The following is a 13567-nucleotide window of genomic DNA, read 5'->3' as shown; positions in this document are numbered from 1 at the left end:
TTTATTTCATCAAATCATCTTTATTCTGTACACGGACTTAATGCTTAAGAAAAAACCCATGAACTGCTGCAATTTATGTGCTGATAGAAGCATGTTACAGTGCAGCTGCAGGCTGCAGGAGTGACTATAACTTTTACTGCAGCTTTTACTAATGCATCTTAACAAGGGAGACATATTTAAAAACAGTCATGAAAAAGACATCAATCCCAATAGCAGCTTATAAATGCATGTGCTATGGCAAGCCAAATGAGCATTTATTCTGAAATCAGGATATCAGCCAGAATTGTCATGAACATGTAAGCCATTTCTGTCCACTAGTTAACTAGTTAGGCATGTTTGTGTCAACTAGTTAAATATCGAGGGTGAAAATGTGCCCACTAGTTAACTAGTGGCAGCAGAAATGCGCACTAGTTAACTAGTGAACACATTTAGGCTTCAGTAGTTAACTAGCTGACACAAAAACTGCTCACTAGTTAACTAGTAAAAGCAGAAATGCATACCCGTCAGCTAGTTGAAGGTATTTGTCTCACTAGTTAACTAGTGAGGGTCAAAATGTGCACACTAGTTAACTTGTGGTAGACATAAATGTGCACTAGTTAACTAGTGAACATATTTTGGCTTCACTAGTTAACTAGTTGACACATAAATGGCTCACTAGTTAACTAGTAAAGACCAAAATGCACACCAGTCAGCTAGTTGAAGGTTTTTGTGTCTCACTAGTTAACTAGTGATGGCCAAAATGTGCACACTAGTTAACTTGTGGTAGACATAAATGTGCACTAGTTAACTAGTGAACACATTTTGGCTTCACTAGTTAACTAGTTGACACATAAATGGCTCACTAGTTAACTAGTAAAGGCCAAAGTGCATACCAGTCAGCTAGTTGAAGGTATTTTGTGTCTCACTAGTTAACTATTGATGGCCAAAATGTGCACACTAGTTAACTAGTGAAGGCTTAACTCCTAACTAGTTAACTAGTTGGAGTAGGTCAGTGCCACTAGTTAACTAGTGAACCATTAATGACTCACTAGCTAGCTAGTTGATGGCAGCAGGCCCACTAGTTACCTAGTTGATGCATCCATTGTCCAAACTAGTTAACTAGTGAGGACATAAATGTATACTAGTAAAATAGTTCAAGTCTACATTCACACTAGCTAGCTAGTTGCGCAGAATTCTAATTAGGAGGCGGAGAATTTCTCAAATTAAGACTCTCTATTGGCTCCCTGTGTCAATATAAAATATGACAACCAATCACAGTGCGGAATTTCGTAAAATCCCACCCCAAACATTTGCATGCGGCACACAAGTTAACATGCTGGCCAGAGGAACCTCAGCTAGTGAACTAGTAGTGGCTTCAGTGTGACACTTACATGTAAACTTGTGAAGGCGGAACTGCTCACTAGTTAACTAGAGAGGGTACAAATGTCCACTAGTTAACTAGTGAGGTGCAAAATAAGTGTCACTAGTTCACTAGTGGGCCCCAAATCACCCACAAGTTAACTAGTAAGGTGCGGATATGCTCACTAGTTAACTAGTGAGGTGCAGATTTGCTCACTAGTTAACTAGTGCACCCTAAAGCGCCCACTAGTTAACTAGTAAGGTGCAAAAAAGCATCACTAGTGAACTTGTAAAGTGCAGATATGCTCACTAGTTAACTAGTGGGCCCCAAAATGTCAACAAGTTGACTAGTAGGGTGCAGATTTGCTCACTAGTTAACTAGTGAGGCACAGATATGCTCACTAGTTAACTAGTGATGTGCAGATTTGCTCACTAGTTAACTAGTGAGGTGCAGATTTGCTCACTAGTTAACTAGTGCGCCCTAAAGCGCCCACTAGTTAACTAGTAAGGTGCAAAAAAGCATCACTAGTTAACTTGTAAAGTGCAGATATGCTCACTAGTTAACTAGTGGGCCCCAAAACGCCAACTAGTTAACTAGTAGGGTGCGGATTTGCTCACTAGTTAACTAGTGAAGTGCGGATTTGCTTACTAGTTAACTAGTGAGGCGCGGATTTGCTCACTAGTTAACTAGTGAAGTGCGGATTTGCTCACTAGTTAACTAGTGAGGTGCGGATTTGCTCACTAGTTAACTAGTGAGGTGCAGATTTGCTCACTAGTTAACTAGTGAGGTGCGGATATGCTCACTAGTTAACTAGTGAGGTGCAGATATGCTCACTAGTTAACTAGTGAAGGTCAAAATGTGTTCACTAGTTAACTAGCGTGTACAGTTTGACCCTCACTAGTTAACTAGTTGACCTGTTGACAAGATATCAGAATTAATGCTCAAGCGGCTGGCCAAATTGGGCAAAGTTAACAAGTGGGATTTTTACATTCAGTAGTCAGCTAGTACAAGTTTTTGTACCTTACTAGTTGACTAGTAAAAACTAAATGTGTTTTAACTAGTTAACTAGTGGACATTGATCTGTCCACTAGTTAACTAGTGAACACACTGAGCAATACTAGTTAAGTAGTAAGATATGAAACATTTTAACTAGTTAACTAGAGAGAATTTAGGCCTTACTAGTTAACTAGTTGACATTTAGGCTGTCACTATTTAACTAGTTGACACAAACATGTCTAACTAGTTAACTAGTGGACAGAAATGGCTTACATGTTCATGACAATGCTGGCTGATATCCTGATATCAGAATAAATGCTCATTTGGCTTGCCATATATTTCTAGTTTGTCATTTATGCCCTTTTCTGGGTTGGCTTCATGCATTTATCTTAAAAAGTGTTTTATATTTTTCTTCTGACTTTTATTGTCCTTCTGGTTGACACCTCGTTATCAAACACTGATGTAATTTAGGATAAAAAAGTGCACCCAGCTGCAAATCCCTCTCAGGAAGCCATTTTTTAGTAAGGAAGGCCAATGTGCTCTTAAATTATCAAGTGGTTTTGCTCAAGTGATGCAAGTCTAACACAGGTGTGAGACATGCGCCTCTAAGACAAAAGTAGCACTCCAGGTTAAGGCAGAGTTGGGGATGTGAAGGGGAAAGAGTGCATAGAGGAGACGCTGAGTATAAAACCTGCAATGAGTAGAGCAGTGGGAGGGGGTGCGGTGTCAGGCTGGAGTCTTATGTAACAGGTCCAGATGCAGCTTGTTCCTCCACAGAGGATAAAGACTGGCAAGGGCAACGAGGATGAAAAGAGACCTCTGAGTTTTCTGTGAAAATATTGGCTGGACCGTCGGTTTGGAGAAGCTGGAGAGCGAGCTGGATGCTCACAGGTCGGATAAGGAAAGGCTGCAGAACAGGAATGTCTGATGTTGTTTCAGTTACTGTTTGAAAGGTAAAAACTGATCCTGCAGTGAACGCTACAAAGAGATATTTTGCCCTACGTGTAGGAGCACATAATTCATTTTATATAAATACGTAATGACACAGTTTTCATAGTCCTTACTGATTTTACTGACCTACAGAGTTGAGACATAGTATCGTGTTTTTTGTCGCAGACAGTGACGTTGTGAAACCTACAACTCCGGTTCTTTCTGTCCACACAAAAGCGCTTAAAACAGAGAGCGGAGAGTTTTTAAAAAGATTTGTTTTCACTGCGTAAATATGTGCTTTCATGTGGATGACAGGCCGAATCGTAGGAAAATATCTTGGCTTTGGGAGACAACCGGCTACGTGTGGAGAGGGTCTAAGATATGGAAGTCTTTAACTTTATAAATCCAATTACTTCTTCCCCTTCTACTCCTCCTCCTTAAAAATAGCATTCTCAAGAGGGCAAAAAGAAAGAATAAGATTTGTAAGGCTCCATTATGATGAAGAGGCTAAAATATTATCTTCTAAATGGCTAAAAAGAACAAAGGTGCCACACCAGCATCCTGACACTGGAGTGCAGCAAATCCCCATTTTTTTCTTATTTTCTAACTGCTGATGAAAACAAGAGGGTTCTGTTAGGAGAGAGAGGGTGACAATTCCCAATTCTTTCAAGGCAACAAGATCACATTTTAAATAATTTAGAGGAAGTATTTCCTACTAAATAGCTCTTTTAACTTTAAAAGTCCAGCTCCTTTAATTCTTCCTACTTCTCCTTATTCCCGTTGGGATTAACTGAAAGTTTAGGATTTTTTTAAAGCTTGAGGAGGCAAAAATATTCTCTTCTAAATGGTTAAAAATAAATAAAGTGTCACTGTCAGATTTAAGATTTTTAGCATCATGTTTTAAGCATGAGGTCAGAAATTTGGGTGCCATATTTGATTCTGGCAACCTTTAAACAGATTGACTCAGTTGTCAAAACAAGTCTTTTAGCTAAAGTAAAACCATTTTTAAGTCTCAGTGATCTAGAAAAAGCCACATATGTTTTTATCAGCTCCCGTTTTGACTACTGCAATGCGTTGTATGCAGGTCTAACCCAGAAACATCTTGCCAGGTTACACCAAGTCCAAAACGCAGCTGCTCGTCTGCTCACCAACATCCCCAGGCCTCATCACTTCATTGGCTCCCTGTTAGATTCAGAATTAAAGTCGAGGTTATGATGTTTGCATTTAAAAGTATTCATGGGCTTGCACCATCCTACATCTGTGACAATCTTTCACTACAAAAGCAGAGCAGAGAAACAAGGTCCTCTGGTAAATTTTATCTTCATGTTCCGAGATCTAAATACAGAAAGTGGGGTCGCTCATTTCCTGTGGTAGCGCTGAAGCGATGGAACAAGCTCCCACTTCACCTGCGCACTACTACTGATGTAACCTTATTTAAGTCTGGATTAAAGACGCACCTCTTTCGCATGGCTTTTGAAAATTCTGGATGTAAACTGTGTTTAATCTTTTTACAATTTTTTTATGGTTTTTAATTATTTTAAAATGGTTTGGATTTTTATTACTTTTAGATTTGTCCTAAATGGTTTAAACTGGCTCTGATCATTTACTTTTTTATAGTGGCTTTAAAATTATATTATTGTCATTTTTTTCTTTTCATAATAAATGTTAAAGTGACAGTGTGTATTTTCCCTGGCCATAGGAGGCAGTTCTTCTTCAGTAAATGCATGTTTTCCTCTTGGGCAAGGGAACATGGCACCTGATATGGCGTCGACCCATTCCCGTGTTTTTTAGACCTGATTTTTATGGTTAAATGTTAAGAAGCTGCCATTATTTTTCAACAACTTTCCATCATTTCATTAATTTTCAACATTTTGATAGATATTTCTAGAGATTGACGATAAAAACTACACATTGTCCCTTTAAGCACTGTTGGTCGATTAGTCACAAATCGAGTCCATTTTAACGGTTTCAGACAGCTGTCTGCTGGTTTCATCACCAGCATGCATTTGGTTCTAGACGTTGCTAAAAGATTGTGACAAAATCCTGTCAATGATTAAACTTTAGCATTTGGTGACTTTTCTTGTTGAAATAAAATCACCATCATGTAGGAAAAGACAATCTCAGCCTAAAATGACATAATTCAATTTCTGAGATATTCACACGGTTTTGCTTGATGTGAAAGTTTAACTCCCACTATCTGGGATTATGACATCATAAACATAAAAACAAATGAAAATAATAATAATTGAGCAATTGAAAGCTGCAGCCAGCAGAATCACTGTGCCTCTCAGTCAGGCTCTAATCTGCTTTTACATCCTGATGGTATTCCAGACAGAAGTGCTCATTTGCAGCATTAATTCTGCAAAGCCATAGAAGCTCGGGCTCTGCTGCAGCTCTGCGACTGCTGCTCTCAAGCCGAGCTCCTCCACCCTCCACCTCTATGTTTAATGAGGCTTTACAGCCCTTTTCAGAGAAAGCGTCTCAATAGAGCTAATGGATCATCAGAGTGAAAACGAGCCACAGAGAAACAGAGATAAAGATATTTTGGAGATGTGGAAATCTGACCTAAACTATCATGCTGTCTTCTCTCTCGTCTGACTTGACCTCACTTTACCCTTCAGATTTTGTCTCATGCTTTATAAAGTTATGACTTTATTCTCTTTATAGTCATGAGTGTGTTCTGGGCCTCATTCTGCCATGCATGCTTCTGCTTGATTATGCTCCATCTGATCTGAATCAGAAATGTTTAGTTGTTGGGTTTAAAGAAAACACGTACAACTCATAATCCCAATAAATGTCCTCTCTTTTCCTTCTGCTCCAGCCTGTTCCCATTTGCCTTCAGTTCCTGTGAATTTATTTCTGAGTCTTTTAAAACTTGATTATGTTTCCGCTCCTTACAATTTAAGTTCCTGTTTCCACACCACTCCACTGGACAGCAGACAGCAGACAGTCCTGACGACGGGGTTCTGTTTTCTTTCTGCACAAAGCAGCATCAAATAATCCTCTTTTTTGGTTTACCATTTAATAAACCACACTAATGAAGAACTGCAATTAGCAAAACTTTGTACTTTATAGAATAATTTGAACTTATGTTATAATATGATTCGATATAAATAACTTTGCTGCTCTCTTGCATGAATTTGATTTGGATTCTGTCTCAGTAGCTGCATTTAAAGTGATGATGTGTATTTTTGTGTTTGTGTAAGACTTTACCAATGGATGGCCATTAGGGTCAAAAATCCCTGGGAGGGCAACCTCCAGAAAACTTGTCAAGCACTGGCAACGAGTGAAGAGGTAAACGTGTAAAACAACAAGTTATGAATGGTGAAAGTTTTTTTAACCGTTTGTTGCAAATCAGTAAATTCGTTTTGTCCTCACAGGCTCCTGTAGAAGGAAACATGGCGTCGCCCAGAGATTTAGACCCGTTCATTCCAGACCCAATTTTTATGGTTACATGTTACAAAGCCGCCAACATTTTTCAACATTTTGGCACCATTTAATTCATTTTAAACAACAATTCAATGGATGTTTCCAGAGATTAACAGGAAAAACTACACATTGTCTCTTTAAACATGTTGAATACTTTATAGGTTCAAAAATTAATGAATTAATCTCAGTTTTTTTAATTATTCCAAAATATTTACAACAAAACACATCATATGTGATACAGATAATGTTTAGTCATGTTAGAATTTTCTTCTATCGTTTTTACAATGTACTTTGGTGTTTTCAAAGGTGCTTTTCAAATGAAATGTAATGAATTAATTTTTGAAATTTTTTATGCCTTTAAAATCTGAACTGAATCTTTGCCACAAGACAAGGCAAGGCAGCTTTATTTATAGAGCACATTTCAAACACAGAGAAAATTCAATGTGCTTTACAATTATCAGGACATGATGTGAAAACAACATAAAACACAAACTAAAATACACACAAATGGAATTACAGTTTAGAGCTAAAGGAGAAGACAAAGTTACGGTGCAGATTACAGTGGAGATGACGCATGATAAGAAACAATTCATTTAAAGAATGATTAGTACATTTTTATTTTTGATTTAAACAACACTAGGGTTGGGGCAGATCTGAGGCCATGGGGAAGCTGATTCCATATGTGAGCAGCACAGTAACTAAATGCATCTCCACCATGTTTGGTTCTGACCCGAGGTTCTACCAGCTGATTGTTTCCAAGGGATCTCTGAGCCCTATTGGGTATACAGGAAGGAGATCGGACATGTATTTTGGTCCTATGCCATTGAGTGATTTATGAACTAGTAGAAGCACTTTGAAGACTATTCTGTAGTTTACTGGTAACCGGTGTAGGGATCTAAGAACAGGAGTGATGTGCTCCGTTCTCTTAGTTCTTGTTAAGACTCTAGCAGCAGCATTCTGAACAAGCTGCAGTTGTTTCACAGCTTTTTTGGAAAGACCAGTTGAGACCACTGCAGTAGTCCGGCCGACTAGAAATAAAAGCATGCATACATTTCTCTAAGTCTGGTCTGGACATGAGACCTCTGACTCTTGATATCTGATGAAATTGATAAAACACTGATTTAGATATAGCCTCAATAGGTTAATAACAAGATAGATAGAAGAAAACAGGGAAGTAATCATAACTGATCCTGCAGTGTGAGTGGTCAATCATAGACTGTGGGAGTGCAGCGGTCACAGGAAGCAAAACTGAGAGGGGAAAGGACAACTCACAATGTACAAACAGGTGAAATAAGACAGGATACAAAGAGTAAAAAGAGAATGCAAATGTAAATATAAATCATGTAGCTTGTTGTGCTTAGCTCTACAAAAAACAGAATCTAAGTCCCTTTAGGACACGACATTTCAAAACCTTTCATTAGACTCGGAAGTTAGTCACTTCATCAATAATTTTAACCAGAGCTTTAAAGACGTGCAAGTTCCCACTGGTTCATGCCCTGGAGGAAATGTCATGCAGTTGTTTATTTGTTAGAGTATTTATCTGCTGCTGTCCAGTCTAAATGTAACAAAATATTACTTAGATAGCAAATGATCAGCAGTCACAGTAAAGCTCTTTTTGTCATTTTGTTTCAAGCTAAGTTATTTTAAACAAGTAACTTCAAACATTATAAAGAGCCTAGTAAATGAGCGTGTCTGTCTAAAAGAAACATTTGGCACAGTTCTACCAGTCTTCTGCTTAGTTTTCTTATGCTTCGTGTTTTTCTACATTTTCAAGCATCAGTCTGTTCCTTTAAGCTATAAACATTTGGTACATTTTTACAGCGATTTTAACGCCACAGACGTTTCATTTTCTATCAATTTGTGGAAAAGTATGTGAGAAAAGTATAAGGCAGAGCCTTGATAGTGCCCGCAGAGACAGGATGAGAGATTGATGCCATGTAGCAATGAGCAGTGCTCTGAATACCGACCGTGTCATTTTTGTCCTCCAACCAGGCTAGCAGCAGGATGGGTGACAGCAAGCTAACTCTGACCCTCAGTCAGCATTTATTTCAGTTTGTTTTAATGCTAGAGAATGCAACAAACGCCATGCCCTGTGTTCCCAAAAACGATCCAAGGTGAAAAACTCAAAATAGGAAAAACAAATATATACATCATCAAAATGTTCTATTTTTGCTTGGCAAACTCAATCTGATGTGTGGTTTATCTCTATCAGGCTGATCATTTGTGCTTTTGTTTCCAAATAACTGTGTGTGGGCATTTGTGGGCCACCTGTCTCCCCCAGACTTAGCCAGGCACAGCCTGAGTGGAAGCGTCAGCTAAGTGTAATAACGTTTGACAGCTCTAATCAGCCGAGCTTGCTCATTAGGGATCCTTGCACCAGACTGCCGTGACCAGGGTTTCTTCTCTTGGCTTTCTCTTTCATCTCCTCGCAGCAGAAACACAAAGCCCAGCGGTCTCCTCATTAAGCAGGCTTATTGCGTTAATTCAGCCCAACATAACACACTCAGCTGGAGCTGTTCCAAATAATTCCTTCTCATTTGTGTTTGTTGGGAACAGGGAGCCAAAGTACCGATGTTTGGACCCTTCAGATGATGCAGTCATGGCGACAGCTATATTCCTGCCAGTGGCTAATCCACTGACCTCTGCAAAAATCCACCTCCGACAAACATGAAAACCAAGCAAATGGGAATAAACTGAAGATTATACAATAATTTGTTAAAGATTATAACTCAGATTAGATTGAACTGTAAATTCAAACATTGCTTGTATAACCAACTCAATATGCTGGTGAAGGTTCTCAGTCATCCAGGTCATGGTAATCCAAAAGGGTTCAGTTGCCTGCATTTGAACCCTTTTGCATAACCAAAATTAGACAAAATGTAAATTAAACATAAAGTAACAGATGAACGTGTATTTCAACAGAAATATTGATGCATATGTAAAGTTTTAGAATAATATAGTGACTCTGTTTGATTTATGTCAGAAACAACGTAGATCCCATTGGAAAAGGTGTCTGCTACTTTTACAGGAGAACATTTTACATCAATCCCATTAGGAATAATGTATAGAGACACAACTGTTCCAATTAAAATAAAGTGGATCAGAATGTTTCCTTTTTTCTCCACATACAGTCAGCAGACCACATTTTGATTTATTCATTATTTTTATTTTCATTTTTAACATCTCAGGCTCAAAATAAGTTTTGATAAAAGGACGAACAACTAAGTCCTCCAGGGGTACTTCTGAGTTAAAACATGCTCATGAAATACGTATGTGGAGTAACCAGGTAGGTAGATTTTAACGTTGCAAATCTGCAACACCTGCCTCCAGAGGGTTAAAGTAAAGAGAGAACTACACAAGGTGGGTACATTTTCCTTTCCAGATTGGTGCAGATGTGTCGCTGTCTAAAGTGGGGAGCAAGGCAATCTCAAACAGGATTCTTTCATCTTTTCAAAACCTCTAGCTGAAGCCCTTTTTGACACTGCCACACCCGTAGCTTCACTATGTCTGCCTCCTCTACTGAGATCCTGCTAGATCATCTGCAGGCTCCATTTCTCATCACCAGTATTCCACAGCATCAGTTCTCCTCCCTATTTTTTTCCTAGATCATCTTCAGCTTTGCATCAGCATTACTAATTTTTCACGATCACTCAGTGTATGTCCAGGTGTTTGTCTTCTCTCACCTTTTCTGAACACTTCCTACTTCAGCATTGCCTCTTGCTTTGCCTCTGGCCTACATATTTAGATTTTTTTTATTTAACATGAACCTGACCCTATCTGACTATAGCCAACTAAAACAATGGATTCAACCTTCCCTAAACTATCACATCTGCAAAATGAGTTCACATAGGCAAACAAAGCTACTTGTGCAGTTGGAATCATGTTGATTGTGATTGCAAGACGTTCAGATGGGAACCTTTCTAAACTGCTTACTTGAAGTCAGTTTTAATAAAAACACTCAATTTTAAGTCATCATTGTTCAAAATTACAAAAGCGTCAAATTAAAGGTGCTGGGGAGCCACGATTATCTCCAGTGCTGCAGGTTCCAGACCCGTTTTATTCCACTGACAAAGGACTGACCATGGATGAAAAGGTACAAAGAAACATGTTTGAAAGGCACACTGCACACCACCACATGTGTAACCTAATGTAAACAAGCAAAACACCTACTGTCTGTGATTCAAAAAATCTATTTTCCAAAACAAGAACATGATGGATGAATCCATCGAATGGGACGCAATTTTGAACACTAATGTAACATTAACAGTGATTTTGTTAACAAGTTACTATGTGTAATAGTCCTTCCGTCATTTTTCATACTTAGGATAAAAATGCATAAAACAAGATGAAAAACTGTTTATACTGGTAAGACAGAGACCTAAGTCAAAAAAAGACACAAGTAACCTCTTTTGTTACTGCGTTAGGGCTATTTCAGCACCATGGACAGCACCATCTGCTCAGCAGACAAGGTGCAAACAGATCCTAAAATCTGCTGTCATGGTAAACTGTCAGATGTTTGCTCATTTTGCATTTTATTTATATCTCCTTTACAACTTGAATTGTGGAGTTATTAAATGATTTATGCTGGAAAATGACATTGTGCATCTGCATTGGACTTGGAGAGGGATCGGTGTCACAAAGATGCTTATTTAGAAGAAACTGACGGTTTTAACATATTAGGTCTCTTGTCTCCATTTGAAACGGTGACAACTTGGAGTTTAGACTCTGAGACTTCATCATTTGTGTTTTTCTTCCAGTTTACTGTCTCAAGTCATCCTGGGCCATTATTCTTCAAGTTGCTTCCCTGCTTCAACACACCTGATTCCATGGTTGAATTAAACACCTGTTAATCACTCGTTGATTCAAATCAGGTTTGTTGGCGCAAAGAAAGAGCTGCAACATGGTGTGTTTAGAGTTTGAGATGTTTACATTTCTTTAACCAGCTCACCAATCACATTCAAGCTAATTAATTCATACATTTTCACACATCAGAATAAATTCTAAGATATTTAAATTCTAAACAGAAAAATTGAGCTCAGATCATTTTGATTTGTAAAACGATTTGTTTTCCATTTAAGACCTTGAGGTGTTCCAGCCTACCTGAAGCTGCCTGCATCCAGCCGCAGATTTTGTACACAGTGGAGGTGCTGAGGAGGAAGAAGAGGCTGAAGCAGCCAATGCATGTGACCACCAGCATCATGGACATTCCGATGAAGAAGGAGGCGGCCTTGAACGCACCGGAGGGGATAGCGGAGAACTCGGTGAAGCTGCCCTGGCAAACCAGGTCTCTGGAGTGTCCGTCCCCGACGCAGTAGTGGAAAAGGCCGAAGTAGCCGGCCTGCGGCGTGTCCATGCCATCCCCGATCCAATAGGGCTGCGAGAAGATGGTCACGTTAACGATCCCGAACAGGATGGTGAAAATGGCCCACAGAAGTCCGATGACACGGGAGTTGCGGACGTAATTGGTCTGGTACAGTTTGGCAGCTTCTGCAGACGGCAACATTGATGCGGCAGATCCAGGTATCATCTTAAGCAAGCCCAAACAATAAATGTATTCTGCGAGGAGTAAACATTCACGACACCTTTGGTTTTTTTTTCTTCTTCTTCAGAGAATCATCAGCTGGATCACACGGTCACTGTTCGTGCAGCTGCTAAACATCTGTCGGGCGCATCAGCTCATGACGTGGCGTCCCAAAAAACCAGGCGCTGAGGAGATCTGGATGTGGAAACTCAAAGCCTGATCAGCCGTCAGACGTGCTCATCGCTGCCGCATTTTAGTGTCCTTGGAAAATCCCGACTCGGAAAGAACCGGATTCACCTGAGCTACAGCCTGACCCACATGATGCTCGCGTCCCCTTCACGGTCCAAAAGAGAGGAAGCAACAGCGAAACGCCTTAATGGAGTCCCAAGCACAGCGATGCACGCTTACGATTTAAAGCATCCAAACGCAATTACCCAATCAGAGAACACCACAGCCTTCGCTCCAGCGGGGATTTGGTATCTAAAGCAGCATGGTGGTGCTGCCTGCCAGCGACGAGGCACGGAGGGCGGGGCGCACAGATGGCAGACGCAGAGACGCGCGCGTGCAAACAGTGACACACACCTTCTGGGTAAACGCTGCGTCAACATCCGAGCGAGTGACGAAACATCAGAGCAAAAGACAAGCAGCGCTGCGCAGAGCGTCACGACATGCGTGTGCTAGAGCTGGATGACCCCCATCCCCACATGATCCAGCGTTATTACCCAGTGCGTGAAAGGAGGACTCAGCACTCAGTGTGCTGGCTTGTTTCATGTGGTTATGCAACAGTATCAAACTTTGACCTTTCGGGAAAATACGGAGAACAGGATTTATTTAATCAGAAAAATAATCCTTTCATGTTCGGTGTCCCCTAGTTCCCCAGCTCCCTCCTTTTCGTCCTCTGCGTTCCCCTCATGTGTCCCCTTGTGCTCTGACAGTGTGTCCCTATGCTTCCCCAGCCCTCTCCAGGTTCTCCTCATGTGTCCCCTTGTGCTCTCCAGCTCCCTCTACTCTTCCCTCGTGTTTCCTCCTAGTTCCTATTTGTTTGCATTAGTCCTCCTCACCCCTCTAGTCATTAGTTGTTTACATTTGCCCTTAGTCTTTAGGTTTAGTTATTTAGTGTTTTATAGGTTATGGTTTATCTTTCCCTCCATGCACGTAAGTTTGTGTGTGTGTGTGTGTGTGTGTGGGGGGGGGGGGGGCGTCCCCCCCCCCCCACTTTTTCCAAAGTCAAGTTTTGACCCTTGTACGTTTTACCATCTAAAAACAATATTACGCTATATTAAATTGACACTGGTTGAGCTGTAGGACCAAGCGGAAAACAACTGTGTTGAAGTCTGTTTCCCATTAAAGCA

General features: G+C 40.1%; 1 protein-coding gene across 1 annotated transcript in view; it reads right to left on the bottom strand.

Annotated features, from left to right (window-relative positions):
* Nucleotides 1-13353, bottom strand: part of LOC107388609 (LHFPL tetraspan subfamily member 3 protein) — a 35987-nt gene extending 22634 nt beyond the window's left edge. The window contains exon 1 of the mRNA XM_015964197.3: nucleotides 11795-13353. Within this exon, the coding sequence (XP_015819683.1) occupies nucleotides 11795-12221 (427 nt within the window). The 5' untranslated portion in view covers nucleotides 12222-13353. The remainder of the gene's footprint in view (nucleotides 1-11794) is intronic.
* Nucleotides 13354-13567: the final 214 nt, after the last annotated feature.

Source organism: Nothobranchius furzeri, chromosome 4 (assembly GCF_043380555.1).
Source record: "Nothobranchius furzeri strain GRZ-AD chromosome 4, NfurGRZ-RIMD1, whole genome shotgun sequence".
NCBI lineage: Eukaryota > Metazoa > Chordata > Actinopteri > Cyprinodontiformes > Nothobranchiidae > Nothobranchius > Nothobranchius furzeri.
This window is presented reverse-complemented; position numbering and strand designations above follow the sequence as displayed.